Raw genomic sequence first — 22,653 nt, 5'->3', positions numbered from 1 at the left:
TCCTACTAAAAAACAATGATGAAGTTTTATTCTGTCGAGTGTCACCTCATGACTGCAATATCAGACATTCACAGTGGTTTTTTTATGGGATAACCCACAAGAAAAAATACACAGCAAAATAAACAAACTGATGTCTCTAACCATGGTATCTTTTTTTTTCCCCAGGTGTTTGATCATTCTCCCAGACCTTTCCTGAATGTTTCCAGTTTTTGGATGGCTTTTCTGAAGAGTAAGTTATTTTAATAGCAACGTCCTGGTGCCAAGTGCAGAGATAATGTCACCTCTCTACTCCTACTCAGTATTTCCATGTGCATGTGCTTTGCAAAGACTGCATTACTCTTTTCAGCATCAACAGCACATCATGAGCTCATGCTCAGCTGATTATGAAATACTCTCTTCCCCCTCCAAGTCTTTGTGAGTCACTGACTGGCAAGATAAAACCTCCTATCCAGTTTGGTCTCCAATTTATGGTCTGTACAATATTTGCAATGCTAAAGACATGCTTCGTGACAAGATTAAGCACCAGATTTTGTGAGGAGCAGAAGTAATGAAAGCTCCTTTGCTGCAGCTCTGCCTGGTGATGTTCTGGTGTCTGAAGGACAGGTCAACACAGTCGCTCTTCCCAGATGAGCATTTTAACATAACAGGTTGGGATAATGTGATGAGACCTCTATTTCTGTGTCAAGCTTGAAGTAAGGCAGAAGTGGAGACAAGGAGAATGGAAGGCAGACATTCAATGCTGTTCTGAAGGCAGCATGGTAGGAGTCTCACACAGCAATCTGTGTTGGGTTATCCCTTCTTCTGAATCCTTAACTTGTGTTCCCATCTGCTATTGTGCCCCTGTGCTCCTCTGAGCTTGAGGAAATGGGCCTCTGATGGGCTGATGGCTCTTGGCAGCCATGGGTCAGGGTGTTGTTATTTATGCTTCCTCTCCTGCTGTTGTCTCTCTGTGCTCCTTTTGTGGCGGTGCATATGGGCTTTTGGCCCTGATTACCATCACTTGGGACTTGCAGCACCTCTGCAATCTGCTGTCGGCTCTGCTTCCCTCTCCTGATGGCCTCAACAGTGAGGTGATGCTCAAGGTGCCACACTGCTCTGAGCCCTTCTCATCGCACAGCCAGCCTCCAGCATGCAGCTGAGCATGACTCAACCCACACATACCTGGCCTCATCCTTGCTGCCTCTTTTATCTCGCCCCCATCTCCCTCTCCATGAACAGAAGCACCTTCACTTTTCCAATAGCATCCTGATGCTGCACATTCATTGCAACCCTGTGAGGTCTCATTGCCAACACAACAGCCCTTACTATACTCAAACAAACCCTCTAAACAAAAGCCTGCATCAAAACGATGCTCAGGGTAGAAAGAGCTGGAGACTTCAATCAAATGCAATGGCAACTTTGTACTAAAAAAGATAAAAAGTAGGTTATTTTTTGCTTTTATTTTTTCTTGCATTGTTTGCTTTGTTTTTCTTCAAGCCTCCTTCCTCCTTCAGTCTCTCCTTCTTGCTACCACCATGCTGAAAATGGGAATAGCGAAAAATCAAAGGAGGAATAAAAAGATCCATAGCAAATCTATACTCTAAAATACCCCACTGCACAGACTCCCTATAAAGACTCTTAAAGTGGGAGGCAGCCTCGCAGGAACTAACCACAGCGGATGGGTTGACCTCGGAGAGCAGCCAAACTCCCACATAGCTACTGGCTCACTCCCCTGCAGCGGGATGAGGGAGAGAATAGAACAAAAGTGAGAATGTAGACACAGATAAGGACAGTTTAATAGGTGAGGGAAGGCAAAAAAACCACCCAAACTCCAAACAAACCCTAAACCAAACAACCTAACCCCCAAATCACCTTGGAAGACAAAAACCCCACTATTCTTCCTCCTCTGCTCCAGGTTTTCTTGCCCAAGTTGATGCTTTATGGCATGGAATATCCCTGTGGACAATTTGGGTCAACTGTCTCTGCTGTGCCCCCACCTAGTCTCTTGCTCACCCCCAGCCTACTTGCTCTGGGGGCAGAATAACAAAAAGCAAGCCTTGATGCTCTGAAAATGCTGTTCAGCAATAGCCACAACACTGGTGGATATCTGCCCCATCACAGACCTCCATGCACTGCAGGGCAGAGCCTGCCTCACCATGGTCTGTATCACGGGCTGCAGGGAAATCTCTGCTCCGAGGCCTGAGCATCTCCTTCCTCCTGCACTGACGCTGGTGCCTTCAGAGCTGCTCCTCTCATGTATCCTTACTCTTTCTGGCTGCGTTTGCACAGTCATTCCCTCTCCCTGCTTCTTAAATCTCTTATCCCAGAGGTGCTACCACTATCCCTGATGGGCTCAGCCTTGGCCAGTGGAGCTCCATCTTTCAGCTGGCTGGAATTGGTTCCACTGGATGTGGGGAAAGCTTCTGGCAGCTTCTAACAGATGCTTTCCCTGTACCCCCCCCCACTATCAAAACCTTGCCATGCAAACTCAATCCACTTGACAAAGTTCTTCTTTCAGGTCACTCGAGGGAGGACTCACAAGCTGACCCAGGATCTGCAGTCTCCAGAAATCCACTATGCCGAGGAAAGCTTTTTGATTAGCTGGTGGAAACCTGGCTGTTATCTTAGTGATCACATCCATGGGGATGTGATGATGCTGATTTTGCCATTACAAAATGGTTGGAAATATCTATCCTGGAGAAGAGGACGAAGGTCCCCATGAGATGGTTCCTGTAGTGCTGAGATGCCAGCAATGCAGGGCCAAGTGCCAGACTTGGCTGCAGGCCACTGCTTTTATCAAATGTCTCCCAAGCAAAACACAGCGATAAGCAGCACAGCAGGCAGCAAAAGCTGACAGCAGCCATTAAGAAGCCCTGGAGCTCAATGGGCAGTAAGAAAGGGAGTAAGCTTTGAGCAACCTGGTCTAGTGGAAGGTGTCCCTGCCTGTGGCAGGGGGTTGGAACTGGATGAGATTTGAGGTCCCTTCCAACCCAAACCATTCTGTCATTCTATTAACTCACTCAGCACTGGGACCAGCAGCAGTACATACCAGCTCAACAGCTGCACTAGGTGTAAATACAGCCAAGCACACCCCGACCAAACCCATCACTATCTCTGGCCCCAGACTGAGAAGGATAGAGAAGGGCCACGAGGACAATCAGGAACTGGAACATCTCCTATACAAAGACAGGCTGAGAAAGCTGGCATTGCTCAGCCTGGAGAAGAGAAGGCTGCATGGAGACCTTCCGGTATCTGAAAGGGTTCTACAAGGATGCTGGGAAGGGGTGATGGGTTTAAACTGAAACAGGGGAAGTTCAGGTTAGATATAAGGAAGAAGGCCTTTACTGTGAGGGTGCTGAGGCACTGGAACAGGCTGCCCAAAGAAGAGGTAAATGCAGTGTTCAAGGCCAGGCTGGACAGGGCTTGGAGCAACCTGCTCTAGTGGAAGCATCCATGCCTGTGGCAGGGGTTGGAACTGATGAGCTTTAAGGCCCCTTCCAACACAAACCATCCTGTGATTATATGACTGTATGAAAAAAGGGGGAACCTTCAGGTAAAGGCGGTGTCATGGGCACAGGAGGGAGGTGAGGAGAAGCCATTGCTCTGCTGCTGTGGCAGGCTCAGGGATGGTGCCCAGACTGTCAATGGCTGGGCTGTCAATGGCCAGGCTGTCAATCAATGGCTATCAATGGCTTTCAGTCAATAGCTATCAATGGCTGGGCTATCAGTTAAAGGCTGTCAATGTCCGGTATGTCAGTCAATGGCTACCAATGGCTGGGCTATCAGTCAATAGCTATCAATGGCTATCAATGGCTGTCAATCAATAGCTATCAACGGCTGTCAATCAATGGCTGTCAATCAATGGCTGTCAATCAATGGCTATCAATGGCTGTCAATCAATAGCTATCAATCAATAGCTATCAATGGCTGTCAATAACCCCCGCCACCACCTCTCTTTGTCTCCCTCACTCCGCTCCCTACCCCCGCCTCCAGGTCACGCGGAGGCGGTGGCTCCGCAGTCACGTGGCGGGGGCGGTGTCATGGCGGCGCCGGGCCGCGCCTCGCGGGCTCGTCGCGGGGTGGTGACGCGGCGGCGGGGCGCGGGGAGGATGGGGCTGTGAGGGCGCCGGACACCCCGCGCCGCGCCTAGCGGGACCAGCGGGCTCCGCACCGGGCCCGCCGCTGCCGTGCGACTCGCAGGAGGCGGTAAGGAGCGCGGCGCTGGGCAGGCGGCCCCGCGCGACCGCGGGGCTCCGGCTCCCCCCTCACGGTGTCTGGGCCTGGCGGGGCGGTGCCCGCGGCCCTCCCCCGCGCTGGGCCTTGCCCGCGTCCTCCCCTGGGCCCGCCGGAGCGCGCAGCACCCGCCGGCCCGCGGCCCTCCTCCCGGCCCCTCTGGGGCGGACCCTTTGTGTGCTCCGCGCTCGGGCCTGGGCTTCCCCGGGCCGGGCACCGCCGCCCAGGCAGCTGCCCCCGGGCGCGCTGCCGGCCCTGGCAGCGGAGCCCCGCCTGAGGGCCGGGGTCCGGGTGTGCGCGGTCCGGTCCCGCCGCCCGGCACCCTCGCTCGTCAGCCGGCGTGCGGCAGTGCCTGCGGTCCCGGCGGTCCGTGCCTTGGTGGGACACCGGCTTGTCACCGTAATAGGGGTGGCAGTCGGGCAGAGAGGTGATTTGTTTGGTAGTGGCTGCATTAACGAAAGGGGTTAAACGGCGCTCGTGAAACTTCCTTAGTGTTAATTATGAATTGAGAGTACGTAGGGATTTTTTCTTTGCTTGTTTTCATTAATTTCGTCTTACTTGTCCGTTAAGGCTATGTTTGTCTTTAAATTTCTATTATTGGTAAGGTAAGTTCTTCTTGGTTTTGACCTTTTCCACAGCAGAGGAGAGACTGCACGTGGACTCCAGGTCTCTCTTAACATTATGCTTCAAAGAGGTGCCCTGTTCTTACAGTGTAGTACAGCTCCAAAAATGAACACTTTTTTTCTTTTTACTTTATTTTTTTTTTTTTTAACTTAAAGCTGGTGACTGTTTTGGGTGTTTTCAAAGAAAAATAAATTAACTAAAAATGCAGGACTTTTGTGTTTAATGCCTTCGTAGGGCCTTCATTATACTTCTGAAAACTTAATGGAAAGTTGGGATAGAAATGCCGCATCTTTTTCCACTCACTGGAATGTATTTGCTGTCAGTGACGTTCTTTAGGCAGTGTTACAGGTTCTGATATGACTTTTCTTCTTTTTTTCTCTGAAGGTAGTGAAAAAGAAAACCTCAAGATGAGTAAAAAGCCTCCCAATCGTCCTGGAATCACATTTGAGATTGGTGCTCGCTTGGAGGCACTGGACTATTTACAGAAATGGTATGGAAGACCTTGTAGTGCTAAGAGCATAATTGTTCTGTCCATATCATGTTTTGGTGTCGAGTTATAAGACCTTGTGCAGCTTTTAACTGGCTGCTTCACATGTGAACTTTATGGATTTCCACATAAGTCTGTTAAACCTGTTGGCTTTTAGTAAGAATTCTCTCTTCAGAAACCAAACTAAACTTTGCTGTGGGTTTTCCTTTGTTTGCTTTTAGTTGCTTGTGCAACGCTAGTAAGCGAAGACCATTTCTGAAGTGGTGTGGAATGCGGTGTCATGTGTGAGATGATGGGTGTGTTAATGTGGTAAACTGCTGCGACTGAAGACTTTGGTTTAGTTTAAAGGTGTGCATATGAATGTGTTTTGTATTTGGTTATCAAACTTAAAATCATAGGGAGGTTTGGTTGGAAGGGACCTTAAAGATCATCTAGTTCCATAAGTTCATAAGATGATGTTAACAAAAGAAAACATCCTTAACTGGAATTCATGGACTAGGCAAGTACAATTGTGTTTGTATCAAACAGTTGGAGAAACAAAGTGCTTCAAATAGTGTCTCTGGAACCTCTCAGTCATATCGTGAGTAGGAGTCAAACTATAAAATGGAAATTTGGGCACAAGGACCATGCTACACAGCATGTGTGTTGTGAAAGGAGCTGTTAGCTTGAAATATATTGTTCGTCCAAATGTTATTAATGTAAGTGTGCTGATGTCATGATGTATCCTGGCCGTGCTGTTTCAGTTTGAAGAATCCCTGGTTTTAAGCAGATGACAGAGGAAGTTGATGCTTCTACCTGGAAGTGTTGTTTTAGCTGCTCTCTGATTAATTAGGGCTAGGAAATGTAGAGGCCTGTACCTGCTTTCCAGTTGCATTCCTGGAGATGTATGTTCATGTAGATACCTGGTCCTGCTGACTCCCAAGTTACGTGATAGAGAAATCTGTGTATTATTCACAAGTTTACTCCAGTAGTTACATGCTCTGTATAAAAAGTGGGTTAAACTTTTTATCAGGAGAGCTGTGATTTTAATTACAGGACAAGTGTTTGTTTTAATAAACAGTCTCTAAAGGAAAATGTGGTTTACAGAGCAGTTTTTTGTTCTGACCTGTTGCTGTAGAATGGGTTTTCAACATACCCATTCTATAACTGAATGCCAGGATCATGAAATTAGCTGAATAGTGCTATAAAAGTAAAATCATTTTAACAGAACTTTTAACAGCAACTGTTGAGAATAGAGATAACTGGTTAAAGTAGCTAAATAATGCAAGTTAATATGTAAAAATAATTTTGGCTTAATTGTATCCAAAAACCATCGCTGACTATCTAGTGTGTACTTTGTGTCAAGTGTACCCAGCCTTAAGGGTCGGGTGTCAGTTCTGCAGTGCTTGTCTAGCTTTGGTCTTAAGCTCTGCAGCTGAGTTACTTGGTATTTTCAGGCAGAACGGAATTTATCCTCAGCTTTCTAGGAACTGATTCTTCATATGCACCATCAGGTAGAACAGGTCAGGTTTATATGCATCTAAACTTCTGTTGGTGCCATATACATAGAGTTAATATTACAGTCTTGCAGTTACAGCAACACTGAAACCAAGACTATTTCAAATGAAGTAATATTCATGTATGTAACCAAAGAACTTGTGAGAGAAAGCCCACTGTTGTGTTATTAGGGTGACATGGGCTGGAATAATAGTCCATGTGATTTGTTTTCTTAGCCTTCTGTTGCATAGGGGAATGGTGGATGTTTTTAAACTCTTTCTATATATGGTCTGTATACATTCCCTTCATCTGCATGCAGAAATACATACTTCAAAGAAAATAAAAGTTGCTGAACTCACATAAAATCTCTTTATATTTCTTAACAAAACCACAGTTGAAGAGCAGTAGTATTGCTTAGCTCAGTCTTTCTATGAGTGACAAATTAAGAACACTTGCTGAAAAATAGGATTTGAAAGTGGTTTATTTTTTATCCTCCATTTTTCTGAAAGCCTGCTGTTGTGTAAAGTGTTCATGACCAGTTAAAATGTTAATCAAGAAAGGCTTCTAGAGGATGGGAAACAGTGTAGTAAAGTCTGTTTTTTCTTTCTGAAGCACTTTTGCAGGTCTTTTCAATTTTCATCTGTGCAGTACTTGCTGAAATTCACCTGAGGGAATCCGGTGTTCATTTGAGTTCTGGAACTTTGGAGGGGGTTTTGTGTGCCTTGACTATTTATTGCTTAAAACCCCTGTAATTTTAAATGAGGTAGTTTTTGCAGGCAGTGTTTGTGTTGCTGGTATCATTTGGCATGAGCAATTACTGAGCAGAAGAAAGCCTGGTCAAACTGATCAGCAAAGACAGGCTGTCAGTAAGCTTTATTCTGGACATAACAGCAGTGTCTTTATCAACTGCACCAGAGTGCTGCTGCAGGGGGAGGTCATCTTAGACAAGGAAGTCGCTTGTTATTTTGGCTGGTGTCATCTACCTGGACTTGTGCAGGACAGCGTCAAACGCTTTCCACAGCATCCTTGTCTCTAAGCTGGAGAGGCATGGGTTTGACAGATGGACCTCTTGGTGCATAAGGAATTGGTTGGGTGGATGTACTCAAAGAGTTGTGGTCAGTGGCTCAGTGTCCAGGTGACTAGTGATGTGTGGTGTTCTCCAGGGGTTCGTGTAGGGACCTGTCCTGTTCAACATGTCAGTGACATGGACAGTGTGATTGATGCGCCCTCGGTAAGTCTGCTGATGACGTCCAGCTGTGTGGTTCAGTTGATACGCTGGAGGGAAGGGATGCCATCCAGAGGGACCTTGACACGCTTATGAGGTAGCCAGTGCCAGCCTCATGAAGTTCAACATAGGGAAGTGCAAGGTCCTGCACCTGAGTGGGGGCAATCCCAAGCCCTGACGACTACAGGCGGTGCAGAGACTAGATAGGGAGTAGCTCTGCAGAGAAGGACTTGGAGGTGTTGGTCAGTGAGAAGCTCAGCATGAACTGGCAGTGTGCACTCACAGTCTAGAAACCAGCTGTCTTCCAGGCTGTATCCAAAGGAGTAGGACCAGGAGGTTGAAGAGGTGATTCTATCCCATTGCTCTTGTGCGACCCCACTTGGAATACTGCGTTCAGCTCTGGAACATAGGAAGGACCTGGACCTGTTTGAGCAAGTCCAGAGGAGGCCACCAAGATGATAGAAGGGCTGGAGCATCTTTTTTATGGAGACAGGCTAGACAACTGGGCTTGTTCAGCCTGAGGGAGAGAAGACTGAGGAGACCTTACAGCAGTCTTCTGGTACATAAAGGGGCCTACAAGAAATCTGGGGAGGGACTTTTGACAAGGGCATGTAGTGATACGACAAAGGGAAATGGCTTTAAATTGGAAGCGAGGAAATTTAGATTAGATTCAAGGAAGAAATTCTTTACTCTGTGAGTGCTGAGGTGCTGGCACAGGGTGCCTGGAGAAGCTGTGGCTGCCTCATCCCTGGCAGTGATCAAGGCCAGGTTGGATGGGGCTTGGAGCAACCTGGTCTAGTGGAAGGTGTTCCCCCCCCATGGAAGGGGGTTGGAACTGGATGAGCTTTAAGGTCCCTTCCAACCCAAACCATAAATTTAAAGTTCAGTAAAGCAAACTATGTAATGCAGCTCTAATCAAACTCAGGGTCATCTGGCAGCAGTTGGTGAATGAGATGGGATTGACCGATAATAGAAAACTATTAAATATATATGACATGATCTGGTGTGAAAGACCAGTGAAGAAAGGGTGAGGAAACTGGATTTCTTTAGTTTGGAGAAGGCTACAAGAGACTCAGTACCAGCCTTCCATCCTTAAAAGGATGTCATCAAAGGTGCTTAGCCAAGCTCTCCACGGTAGTGTTTGGTTGAAGGGCAAGAGATAACTGGTGGAAGTGAAAACAAGCAATTCAGGCTGGGTACAAGGCGAATCATTTCCCCATGGGACAGTCAAGCAGTGGATCTGGTTGCCCAAAGAGTTTGTGGAGTCTCCAGCATTGGAGGTTTTCCAGACTGGGCTGGCTAAAACTCTGGAAAACGTGGTCTGATCCCATAGCTGACTCTACTTTGAGTGGGAGGTTGGACTTTTTTTGGTAGGAGGCTTTCTGAGGTCCCTTCCAACTTGAATTACCTATGATCTCATCCAAAAACTAATACATGTGCACACACCCCCCCGTGCCTCTGACAGATGAAGCAGCAGTAGAACTGCAGATGTCTGCAAGGAGGTACCCATGTGGAAGACTGTTTTTTAAGCTGTTAGCTCCCACAAGCAGGACACAGCCTCTGCAAAGTTACTGTATTTGAATAAGCTTCTCTTCCCTTTTTTCCCCTGTTTTTTTGTGGCTCTAGCTGTCTACTGGTTGTTCCATAAGCGCTAGATACTGCTTTGAAAAAACCAACCCTCTTAATTTTTCTGAGCCCATAGTCTTTGTTAATCTGCTTGATCTGAACTTTTAAGTTAGGTAATGAAGGAAGTAGAGAGGCATGGTCCTTTGTGCAGTTCTGGAATGGAAACAGCTTACTAAAATAGGTTAGTTATCAGAATAACAGTGCTTTGACTTAGTATATTTGATTACTTAGTTAGATTATTTTAATTAAGTATGGAGGAAGCTTTTTTCCTGAAAGACTTTGGGAAATTCTTTCTTTGTACAGCCTTTACTTTGGATTTTGGTTGATTGGGTTACCTGACAGATATTAGGAAGGATTATAAAGACTGCTTTATGTTGATACAGTACAATATGTATAATTAAAAATGAGTTAGAAATAGGGGCTTACAGATTTTGCAGATGTCTGAAGGCTGTTTGTGGAGGAGTCAGAATGGAGGGTGTTTGGTTTTATATCCCTTACAAGGTGGAAGGAAAGACTTTTTATACCATTATTGCAAAGGCAGGAAGTACATGGCTGTTTTCAGACTTTGTAGGGGCAGACTTGAGGCAAATTTAGTAACATTTTTACATCCATTTTTCCAGTTTGAAAGAACTCATTCCATCTCACAGGACAATTCACTACTTTTTGGTCACTTCTGAAGGATCAAAAGGAAGATGATGATGTAAAAATGAAAAATACCATCCATGTGGCCAGCACCGTGTTGAGTGTGGTGGAGGAGAAAACGGTGTTTTCTTTTTTACACTTTCAGAAACCAAAACCTGGAAGCTTCCCATTATTTTTTCCTAGATGAACATTGGAGCAGTATGGTTGTCTGACCAATGCTTCATAGTGTGCTTTTTGTAAGCCATATTAAACTTTGCAGCTTTACAGAAATGTTGAATAATTCTTATGGGCTGGAATCGCTGGAACCTGAGCATGGAGAGCATGCTGTATGTAAGCTGGGCAAATACCATCAGCTAACAATAGTTTTCCTGTTTTCTCTTGATAAAACAAGAAGAAAACTTCCTGAAATTTGGATGAGACTTTATTTGGGATTATCAAATATTATTTCCAGCAGGCTGTTAAAAAAACACACCTAAAATGTTCAGGTTATTGTTTCTTCCCACAAAACCAACACTGTCAGTGTTGAACAGGAGTTTGGTGGTGTGGTTTAGGTTTTTTCCTGTGAAGAGTAAAGACTTTTTCCTCAGTTTTTTAGAGTATGTTTTTCTGCTTTTTACTGAACAAATGTTGGTAAATCTGTTTGTGTACTAAATCCATTCTGATCCTTTAGTGTGGAGTGCTTGTTGGGTGTGACTGGGGAGAGTTAACTTGACTGGAAGGTTGTTTGGACCTTAGACACTGTTACCCTACAGGTCTGTGGAGAGTGATGTTTGTGTTCCCCTTTCCATTACTTCTTCATAATGCCTACTTGCAGCTTTGCCATGGAAGGGACTTCTACATCAAATTTCTCATGTGAATATGAAGATGGTTACAGCTCATACATCTTCTCTGTACCCGATAAATCTAAACATTGCTTTTAGACACTGTAAACTAGAATTCACTGTATTCACTGTAACTAGAATTCTTGAAAAAGGCTGATTATAAAAAAAAAAGTTGTTATTTTCTCTTCTGTTATCAGGAAATGCATACTTGCCTTTGAAATATTCGCATAACTGTAGGATATGGAATGGCTTATATTCAGTCCAAGCTCAAACTGTAACACCAGAAAAATGTTTCTGTGCAGTGTGAAATTTGGGATAGTAAATTCTGCAATATGTGTGCTCTGCTCTTTTCCACTGTGGGATCAGCATTGTGAAATGTTACTGTTTACACATATTTGTGGCACGTTGTGTGGCTAAATTTAGTGGGTATAGAGGGTAGTAGCTTCTTGGTAAATCCATATAAAGTTATTTTGGGGTTGCCTAAAAACCAATCGTATATAGCTTGGTTGTTTAAGAGATTTGTTACATCTTCTGTCTCTGAGTTGAATGTAGGTTTTGGCTCTATTCATCTTGCAGCCATTGTCTTCAATATACATTGAAGAAACAAATTATTAGAATAAAGCTATTATGTGATGTTATGATTATTATAAGCTTTAACTGTTCAAAACCAACATAATGGATTTAGATTTAGAGCCGATAATGATATTTTAAAAAGACTTTGAGAGCAGAAGTTGTAATTTATCAAAGAGAAATTAGCCAGTAAGTATCTGGTGTTGCATTTCCTCTGTTGAGTGATTCCTACTCAGACTTAATATTTTGTATGGCTTTTAATATTAACTGATGTTGGCTTTGCTTCTTTTATTCCCCCCCCCCCCCCCATATGTATTAGTGTTTTCATTCTTGGCTTGCTGAATTTTCCTTAATTCCCATTTTTATGTATATGTGTCTCTAACCTACAGATGTTTACTATGTTTACTATACTGTATATGTTATTCCCCCCTTTTACTCAATTTTCCCTTTCCAGACCATTGTACCATATTTTGCCAGTTTGTCCCTTCTAGTGTTTTCTAAACACAGGAATAGTGGGTAACTTTGCTGGTGATGCCCAGTGAAAGCTACCAGCCATAACAGCAATAAAAATGTAGCACCATAATGGGAACAGAGCATTTGCATTGTAGATGTGTAGGAAGAGGAGAATTGTATCTTTTGGCCGATGGTTCCTCAACTGAGTAAAATCAGTGTCATTTTGCATCACTACCCGTCTGGCATGTGATAAACCTGAAATTTCCAACTGCAGTAAGAAAGGAATGGGGATTGATCTTGTTGCTCCTCTGACAGATGTCACGTGGAGTAGTTCTATCCTGAAAAAGGTTTTGTTAGTAGGATGGCAAATGAGAGTCTGCAATTTGAGACTAAGACTTTATTTTGAAGTTCAGTGAGAAGTTGGGAACTTGAAAGGATGGCTGTGAAGATATTTTGTGTTTCTGAAATGTATGGATGAGTGAAACCCAGAAGAGGCTGGACTGTCTGTGTGTTCTGATGTGAGAGTGAATTGTGGCTGAAGTAGTTGCAGAAGTAATCTAGAAAATCATAGAGTTTTTCTCACTTAGGCACACATGAGATACTTAGGTGTTAGGAAGCTGTATGCATCACTGCAGCTGAAGAAGTATGGCTGGAGAAATGAAGGAGCAAATTGAGATTGACACCTTTTGTTTTAATGCCCAGTTCTAGACACCAGGAAATAAGGAAAGCCTGTATCTGCTGGGAACTTGTACTTTAATCAGAACAGAGTGTCCAGAACTGCTTTATCAGCAGCATCAGTGGTTTGGAGAGAAAGTATTAAAAATTGAAAATGTTGACAGTGTTCCTGTATATGGCAGTTCCTAGGTGCTGGAATTTGCAGTAGGACTGGAAGTTGGGTGCCCAGGCTCTGCTCTCTTACTATTACTCCACAGCAGCACTTTGTTAGAAAAACAAGTTGCCTCTTAATGAAAGACAAGTGTCCCTTCCCTGTGATCTTTCTTTTCAATACATGTTTTAACTTGAGACCATCGCTAATACAAACTGGAGAAAGCTGAATCATGTACTTAACTTTTTCTTTTAGGAGAGTCTTTGTACTTTTGAATCCATTTAAATACTTTGAAGGGCAGCAGGACCTGAATTCTGCCTCATTCCAATTCTCTGCATTTCATACAGTGAAAATAATGAAATCTAATAATATTGGTGAAGCAAGTTGTGTGAGAGAACCAGTTTGTGCCTTGCTCTCTGACTGCAGTTTTGTGATTTACATCACTTTGGGGAAACAGGAATATTGAGACTGAATAATAACAATTGCTGAAGTTAGAGAAGTTTGTCTTTTTTTTTCCCCATACAGGTACAGTCTTAACCTTTATGGTTCCAAATCTGTATCTATTCTACACTCAAAATTAGATGCCTAAGACTTGTAGTGGTTGCAGCTCCTTCCTGATTAGTTCTGCTGAGCACAGACAGTGTTGGCTGAAAGTAAAATCCGTGTGTTAAATAAGACTGACATGCTTATTTTGATGCATGTGGAGTTAATGACTGCTAAAAAATAGTTACTATGAACCGAATTGAATGGCAGTGAAATCATGGAAGCTGATCTATAAATTAGTAAGCGGCTTTGATTAAGAATATTCTGTTGAACATTCTGGGTTTGATTAGTTGATTGGGTTTGTCCAGAATTGATGGTAAAGTAATGAATGTTTTACTCCTATTATAAACTATTTAATACTCTTTCCACCCCCAAGCAAGCACAAACTCTTACAGGATTTTGCTTTAGAGAAACACAGTTTTTAAAACTGATAAGGACAAACTTCTAATGCCAGTTTCAGGCAGTTTTGGTCTGGGAGTTTGAGGTTTAAGTTCGTGTGTGATCATCTGACTAGAATGAAGCTGATGTCCTGTTGCTGGTGTGTATAGATGACTCTTAAACTAAATGGTCTCCTACCATCAATTGGTAACTTCATCTTTTTGAGACTTGGAGATTTCTCGGTCCAAGGTGTTCATATAGGTTTCTCAAATGTCATGTAAGCACTGTTGTATGCCAAAAAAAGTAGGAACCTTTAAAAAATACTTGAGATTTATCAGTTTAACTTTATCACTCAAGGTATCCATCTCGTATTGAGAAGATAGATTATGAAGAGGGGAAGATGTTGGTCCATTTTGAACGATGGAGTCATCGTTACGATGAGTGGATTTACTGGGACAGCAATAGGTTGCGACCCTTGGAGCGACCAGCATTAAGGAAAGAAGGGCTAAAAGATGATGAAGAATTTGTTGTAAGTGGCACATTTATTTAGTCTTTGACTTGTTTTTGTAAACTGTCCTACCTGTTTTCTTACGTAAAATCTATCCCATAATGTCTAATTATTTTAATATTTTTCCTAGAAATATTAATGACTGACTTTGTATAAAATAGGATTTTAAACCTGGAGAAGAAGTACTAGCTCGTTGGACAGACTGTCGATACTACCCTGCAAAGATTGAAGCAATTAATAAAGAGGGTATGTATTTGTGCATGATCTGTTGGTAAGGACTCTTTGCATATGTTATGCTGTAGCTGTAGTCTGCTTATGTGACATGCATATAAAGTTTTCCTCACTGCCTCAATATTCGGTGAAAATGTTTCTATTCTATGCAGTTGAGTTAGAGGTTTGTCTTTTATCTGTGTAAAATTAGAAAATTGGAATTCCTTCTGGAAGAAAAAATGCTTTGTTTGTTCAGTGATGAGAATAAAGTCCTGTGCAGAGTGTTACAAATGTTTTTGTACTATTGTTGATTTAATAATAACATATAGTAAATAAAACAGCATAATACTTTGTATATTATATATTATATATGATCTATATTGTATATCACACTACATATTACATATTAATTATATTGTATATTTATTATAATATATAATAATGTTATTTAAAAGTTCATCCTTGTTTTAGGTGTGTAAAGTTCTGTTTATTGACGAAAAACAATGGAAACAGGGAAATAAAGGTTAATGCTTTAGATGCAGTACTTCGCATGGGGTGATATTTCTCATGAACATTAGTAAAAGTTTTTACTATAGTTTAAATGAGGATTTGATTGTAAATTGACTTGGTTTCCTATTGTGGCAACTTAAATATGACGTAATTCTTTCAATGAGGTACAAGAAAAAGTGACACAGTAGCTTAAACATGCTTGAAATTGTCCAAGTGGATAAAGAGTAACAATGTAAGAACAGGGTTTCATTGAGATTTTTTTTCTTTAAATTCTATATCCTGACTATAGGTAACTTGGTTACTTTGGTCATCCAGCCTACAAAATATTTTGCTAAAGCTTTCATAGTAACAAGGTGTGTTTTGTTTCTTAACTACTCATAGTGACTACTTCACTCCTTTTCTAGGAACCTTCACAGTACAGTTCTATGATGGTGTTATTCGATGTCTTAAGAGGATGCATATCAAATCTATGCCAGAGGATGCAAAAGGACAGGTAAGAATAATTTAGGTATCTTTGCTAGGTTTTATATAGGTTCTTTTTCTTTAATATCTCGAGTTTGAAAAAGTGTCACCTAGCACAACTAGTTTTAGATTACAGTCTTTATTCTAGGTCCTGCACTGCCTTGCTTCTCCAGTTTTATGGATGATGCCCCAGAGTGTGCTGCTCAAGTAGCCTTGCCTCTATCTGAAATGCCTGGCTGCCATACAGTCCACTGCCAACTAATCTGTTCCCAGAGTTTCCTCCTGCAGAGTTCAGAAAACCAGGGGCATCCAGAGACTTTTTTTCTCTGGTGCCCTTCCAGTAAAAAGGTTCAGCTTGTCAGTAGTCTGTGCTGCTGATTATTATTGTTTTTTTCTTCTCCACCCCATCTGTTTGCTACTTTGGTAGCTTTTTGCCCACATGTTCTTACTGACATGACTGTTCTGTGGGGTTTTCTCCCTTTTATCAGAACTTTTGGGGATTCAGATAGTTAAATATTTCTTTATTTCTGATAATGTCCAGTTTCTTAAAGAAGAGATGCTGAGTAGGAGCTGAGGGAGGCTGTGAAGTAGAATATGTGATTTAGTCACTAGGAATATCTTCACTTGCAAAGGAAAACAGCATTGAAGACTTAATCTTAAACTGAAATCCATAGTCACACTAACACTGGCTTCTTGCTGCAGTCTTACAATAACTGTTGAACCAGTATATAATATTTCAACAATACTTTTAGTAGGAGAGTAAGATGGGAAGCTAAAGTATTCAACTTTACTCCATAAAAAGGAAAACTTGATTCATGTGGTTGTAACTGAACTGAAATATCCGTTCTGTGACAATATAAAGAAGTCCCTTACTCTGTCCTGTGCTTTTTATAGGAAACTATGTTGTGTCTAATCTTGAGTTACTACTCTTAGGCCACAGGCATTTTCAGCTTTAAAATAAATAGTAAATCCATTTCTTAGCAACTGTTTTGATGTCCAGACATGCTTGGTGGCAGCCCAGCTCATCTGCTCTTTCCAATTCTTCTCATTATTGAAAGTTAGGGTGTCAGTCTCATGCATCTCAGGGACTGAATGCATGGGCTTCAGTGAAGTTTTGAGAAAGAGCAAGGGGGCCAAATCTGCACTTTCCAAGATTGATTTTTGGAAAATTAGGGATAGGCATGAAGTTCCGTAGCTTTCAAAGGCAAAGCTATTTTTTTTCTGCAACATGTCATATGTCATTGTGCTATGGTAAAAGTTTGTTTTTAAAGATGTTTCTGTGGTATGTAAGAATACAACCATAATCATAGAGTCATGGAATGGATTGGAAGGGACCTTAAAGATCATCTAGTTCCAATAAATATCTAAGATTTGGTTGGAAAATCAGTTACTGGAAACTGAGCTTTGTCTAAGAGTAGAACTCAAATGGCCGTTGTTGCTTTTTTGCATTATTTATTTTTAAGGACATTTACTAAAATTCATTTAAAGCTTAAAAAGATGCCAAGACTGTACTTGATTTGCAAAATAGTGAAGCTGGCAGATCCAGCACTTCATTAAACCTATGACTTGGGGTTTTTGTCTGTTTCCAAAAGGGGGAAAAGTACATCTCAAGAGATGAGTGTAAGCTTAAGGCATTTCAAGTTCTAGTGCATTAGCAAATTTAGCATGTAAGATCTGTTTAGAAGGTGTGTGCTAAGCATGCAGAATTTGAATTACATGGAGAGATTATCGACTAGTTAATTCTTTGATTTGAGCTTAGTGTGTCTTGAAAAGATTATAAACACTGTAACACTCAAACTACTGAGTTTCAGCAGAAGTGTGTTTTATTAAGACTCAGCTGTGAGGATGGATTAAAGACTGGAAAATTTGTGTGGTTCAATGCAATAAGACTATAGGTTAAATTGCTGTGCAGATAAGCACAAAGTCATTGAAATCGCACATAAACGTGGCTAATGTAGAGAGAGAAAATAAAAGATGGGGATATTGAGACTGCCCTTGTGAGAGCACATGTGAAGTATTCGGATAACTTACTTTTTCTGTTTCATGTTTTTTGTTTTATCTTCGATGTAATTAGGCGCGCGAGAGGGAGCAGATAGCGCCGGAGCTGAGATTAGTGACGGAAATCGAACCAAAAGAAGTGAGTTTTGAGGAGGGTTTTGAAGGAGAGGGAGGGGACTTGGCACACAGGAAGAGGAAGCTGAGGAAAAAGCATGGATTTGCGATTGGAACAGAGGAAAACAAGAAGATGTGACAGGAGACAATGTGAGCCAAGATGTAGGTGGGGCAGACTGTTTAGAATTGAAAGGTGAAGGTGAGGAATCCAGGCTTGCTGTGGAATCAGCCGGTCAATAGATTGATGATATTTTATATGTGTGTATGTATGAGTGTGTGGGAGCTGGGAGTTGTGAGGTGTCAGGAGAGGAAAACCAGCTGAATCTTTAGTACTGTAGATAAGCACAAAGGTGGTGGTTGTAGGCAGGTGGAAGAGTGTGCGTGCGTTCTGCTATTGGTATAAGGGTTGGATGTTAGAAATCATTCTGGTTTTGCCTTCTTATCTTGTAGGTTTAAGGAATGTTTTAAAATACAAGTGTTTTAGCCAATGGATGTGTAAGGCTGTGGGTAATTTCTACTAATGTCTTTCTTGATCGTGCAATTTCCTGTGCTTTGATTTAGTGAATCTAATAAGTAAAATGACAGTTTTCCTCAGTAGGGATAATGTTTTGTCTTCTAACTACAGTGTCCCATAACTTCTCTCCTGTCAATTTTCTCAGCTTACTTGAAAGGTGACCTTTAGTGAGAATAAAAAAGGAAATGTGCATTTATATTTTTATGGTGTATGTAAATGAGAAATTCACTGGAGTGAGATCCTGTGGGAAGTGGGAAATCGGGCTGGATGGTGCAGAGTAACTAGTTCGGAGTTACAAAACCACAGCCAATAGAGGAACAATGTCAGGGCGTGAGGGAGGAGTAGGGAAAACATCTCTTAGGAGGATGTTTATTTTACTTAATTTCTAATGTGTTCATATTTGGGCCCTTGGCTTTGTGTATACTGAATGCTTTGGGGAAAAGTCCTGCTACTAAGGATTTGTAACTGGTTTCTGTGATATTTAGTGTCCTGCTGTTGTGGTTGACAGATACCTCAGTGACCGAGACAGATTTGTGAATTCATTGTGCTTTAGGCTCCCACTGTTATTTCCCCATTTTTTATTTCTTTCTGAAAATTCTGAAAAAGGCACAAACATCTTTTTGAAGGACAAGTTCCTGTGCTCTTCAAAAGAAATACAGTCACCTTTAGCATCTTAGGTGCTGAATAGTTCATGCACATCAGGAGCTGTGCAGGTGAGCAGTTAGCAAGAGTTAAAGGCTGAAAAACAGGAATTACCTGTGTCACTGTAATGAATGTGTTCACTTTGGAGCCAGAATAAAAATGGACCCACAGACTTTCCAGCCAATTCAGAATCACAGAACTGTTGAGGTTCGAAGGGACCTCTTGAGATAATCTTGTCCATTCACCGCTCAAGGTTCCCTTCTCTGACTTTAAATTTGTATGTTAATTCAGAAAAAAGTATAACCATCACTGTAATTAATGTCTCACTGCTCTGGCTTCTGGATGTTTAACCTTGGTTTGCTTCATTGTTTTGTGTCTTGCTGCCCTTTGTAAGCTCCATGTCCTAAGGAAAGTATCCAAACAATGAAATACAATGCAAACAAAATGCTTCGTGTTGTACCAGAAAGCTACTATTGGAACAGGACGCTTAGTTCAGGGTGCTCCTTGAAGCTTGATGTCTTCTGAAAGCTTCTGACTTAAGGGTGCTTAGCTTGACTGAAAATAAAAATGGTGTTTTGATGCAGGCTGCATTTCCTTTGCTCCACGCTTTTATTATACGATCAAGCTCCAGACATATTACTGATCCTCTTCATCCCTTGGCCAGGGTACAGTGTAAGACTTCTCTCAGGTGTTTCTAACTCCTCACCAGCACAAATAGCTCAATCCTTTTTTTTTTTTTGTCCTGCTGGATGGACAAGGCTCTGGATGGACTGGAGCTAATGTGTGTGCTTGTTTTGGCTGGCCAAAACCAGGTATGTGTATTTCTGGTTGACTATGCAGCTGGCAGTTAAACATGCTCTTTGTGGCTGGCACGTCGCTAAATGACTTTGATGGTTGCCTGTTGTGTAAGCATTGCCACAGCACTTCCAAACTTTGCTTCTGCTAGCTAGACTGAGCATATGCATCTTGCACTGATGGTTTGGACACAAAACACTTAGTCTTGGAGGAACCAAAGCTGTTGGTGTTCCTAAGTACATAGCTTGATGCAAAGTGGAAGCATAACCTATGTAAAGCAGTGATTTAAAAGCATTGAGCTATGGGAAAGGAAAAGCATAAAACAAGGAAAAGTAATGCTTTGTATTTTGTGTTATGCTTTTCTTACACATCAAAGAAGGCAAGCCAAACCCTCAGTAGACTAGATATTAGGGAGACTTACAATGTGTAATGAGTGAGACAGAGTTTTGTTGAAACAAGATTTATAAAAACAAGATCCTTTAGATACCTCATATGATAACGTAACAAGGAAGGTCCAGCATAAAATATAGTCTGTCTACAGCTGGAAAATACCCCAACTATTTATAAAGTTCACATGTGAAGCTAAGCAAAAATTGTCTTTATGAAACCTTTTTTTATATGTGGGTAATACAAACCTCCAAATGCTCTTGTAGCCAAATTGCCAAGTGGTAAATTAAGTATCATTAAAACCACTCAGACGCTTAATTCTTACTGGTGGATGATGAACGTTACTCTTGGTTTTTATACCACATGTAACTTCTCCATGGAAAAATTCTGTACATTGATGTCATAGAAAATCTGGAGAATTACTTTGGTAAAAAGGATCAAGTTTAAATTTTTGCTATCACATTGATCCCTGACATTCAGGAGATGTAAGGCAGGAGTCTGATCACTCCAAACTAGTGGAAATTGCTTGGCTCAGCCTTGGAAGTATTTGGATCTCTCTGACTTGTTGGGTGGCTAAACTTCATCCACATGCCAAAAAGTAAATTAATTTGGGCTGTATATTCTGTTGTTTACTCCTGGAACATTTCTGTATGGTCAAATAAGCCATTGTTCAAAATGGCACTTTTTTTTACTTTCAGTGTGGATTGTGAAATTCAGCCATATTATAGAGTGCTGTATTGAAGTTGGTCAATGAAAGTTATAATATGTACACAAAAAGAGTGCTACCTGTAGTTACTCTAGAAACACAGATCCAATTAAATAAGAGTTACCCTGCTTTATCAGTTGAATTCAGGAAGAACTCTGGTGGACCATGCTTTGAGTTGACGGTAGTTTTGAATAATAGTTAAATTTGAGCAGCAATGGAGTTGGTGCATTTCACAGCCAGAAGGGTAAGAACAAAGTCAGTTTTCTGGGTGTGGGAGCTCCTGGGTTTCTACAGCTATGACACATGAAAATAGATAGCAGGGAACATGTGCATCCAGAATCCTATGCATTATGTTTTTTTTGAAGGTGTTTTTGCTTTTTATCCATGTGGCATACTTCAAGTTTATTTGGGAAACTCATTTCATCACTCTCTGAGTAGTAGCCATAAAAAGGATTTCAACTGCTCTTGAACATTTCTAGATGAAGTTTCACTGGGTTTATAGGTATTTTCTATTTGAATCTCAGGCACTTTTTAATACTTACCATTTTTTCCTTTTTGGAGGATTGGATAGCTTTGGTCAAAGCTGCTGCTGCAGCAGCAGCCAAGAACAAAGCAGGAAGTAAACCTAGAACCAGCGCAAACAGCAATAAAGATAAAGAGGACAGAAAATGGCTAAAAGTTCCTTCAAAAAAGGAAGAAACCTCAACTTCTACAATCATGCAGGAAGTCCAAAAAAAGGAAGAGGAGCCTACATCTAGTGATACATTTGGTAAAAACAAATTCTGTAAAAGATAAAAGTAGGCTTATCTGTAATGTTAAACTCGAGCTCCTGTTGTTAGTTTTGCTGTTAAGTCATAACTAGTATTTCTTGAGGAAGATGTCACATTTGCTGTTATGATAACTTTATGATACATAACAATCAGTTCAGAAACAATTTTTATCAGGCAAATCTAGTTTGGTCATCATTTACTCCTTGTGCAAAATCTTACTAGCTCTAAGAAGAGCAGAACCTACGGGTTTTTTAAATGACTTTGTTGTACGCTATGGTTCATGTTCCTGCATCTTCTGTTACCTGTAAGGTAATCCTTGATCTTGTGCTAAGAAGAAAATCCAAAACCAGTACGAGTCATATATGCATATTCAGGGATGTTTGAAACTATCTGTGGGATGATTAGAATTTGTTCATTTTAATAGTCTTTAATACTGATTTCTCATCCTATTGAGTAAAAATTGCATTTTTGAGGTAGTCTGCATCTAATGCTTCGTTGTGTAATACTAAACATTGTGTAATTTTCATTTTTAATAGTTTTAAAGTTTCTTTACAGCAGTATTCAAATAGCAGTTCTGAAATATTAAAGTATTGTGGGTGTTGTTATGTATTTATGAAACGTGAGTTTATTAGATTTCTCTTCTGTTTAATAGTAGGATTTCCTGTAGTGGATGTTCCAAAGATGGCCTTTGTGCAGGCAGAGAGCACGTTATCACACAAGAGGAAAAGTAATTTAGGCAACTCATTTCAGGCAAAGAGAGCTCGTCTTAACAAGATCACTGGTAAAATACTTTTGTTGTTGACTTTTTTCCTTTTCAATGTAGTGAAATACACGTGTTTATATCTAAGGTACTGAAGCAGATTGAGAAAAGCATGTTCATGAGGCAGATATTCACTACAGTCTTTTACTTGTTAGGAATTTAAAAGGAAGATATAAAGGGTAATAAAATCTACATAGTTCATGATTTCAGAGAGTGGTCTCAAACTTGATTTGGTTGTTTCAGTTTCTTAGGAAGGTTGCCATCCTGAACTGATGGATTTCTTGAGTAGGTTTTAACTCTAGCTGCACAATTTTCTCCACTTTAATGTGAATTTGGGGTTTGTCCAACTCCTTAACAGGGTCATAACCACTGTAAAGCTTTTGTTGGCTGTGGA

At 41.3% G+C, this 22,653-nt stretch overlaps 1 protein-coding gene across 8 annotated transcripts in view; it reads left to right on the top strand.

Annotated features, from left to right (window-relative positions):
* Positions 1 to 4,137: 4,137 nt before the first annotated feature.
* The window catches only part of PHF20L1 (PHD finger protein 20 like 1), a 52,758-nt gene continuing 34,242 nt past the window's right edge, over positions 4,138 to 22,653 (top strand). Inside the window, exons 1-9 of one of the 8 annotated variants that reach the window (XM_057429801.1) lie at positions 4,138 to 4,185; positions 5,221 to 5,326; positions 14,241 to 14,412; positions 14,553 to 14,637; positions 15,516 to 15,604; positions 17,648 to 17,710; positions 19,600 to 19,653; positions 21,291 to 21,498; positions 22,152 to 22,280. In XM_057429801.1, coding sequence (XP_057285784.1) covers positions 5,244 to 5,326; positions 14,241 to 14,412; positions 14,553 to 14,637; positions 15,516 to 15,604; positions 17,648 to 17,710; positions 19,600 to 19,653; positions 21,291 to 21,498; positions 22,152 to 22,280 — 883 coding nt within the window. In that variant the 5' untranslated portion in view covers positions 4,138 to 4,185; positions 5,221 to 5,243. Of the gene's footprint in view, positions 4,186 to 4,463; positions 4,612 to 5,220; positions 5,327 to 14,240; positions 14,413 to 14,552; positions 14,638 to 15,515; positions 15,605 to 17,647; positions 17,711 to 19,599; positions 19,654 to 21,290; positions 21,499 to 22,151; positions 22,281 to 22,653 lie in introns of those variants that run through there. The other 7 variants (XM_057429799.1, XM_057429805.1, XM_057429804.1 and 4 more) reach the window with 7 other exon arrangements.

The sequence above is a fragment of the Pezoporus wallicus genome, unplaced genomic scaffold (genome assembly GCF_028554395.1).
Source record: "Pezoporus wallicus isolate ANWC-B61680 ecotype Strahan unplaced genomic scaffold, APGP_CSIRO_Pwel_v1 contig_7545, whole genome shotgun sequence".
NCBI lineage: Eukaryota > Metazoa > Chordata > Aves > Psittaciformes > Psittacidae > Pezoporus > Pezoporus wallicus.
Note: the sequence above shows the minus strand (reverse complement) of the source record. Positions and strands in the feature narration are given on the sequence as shown.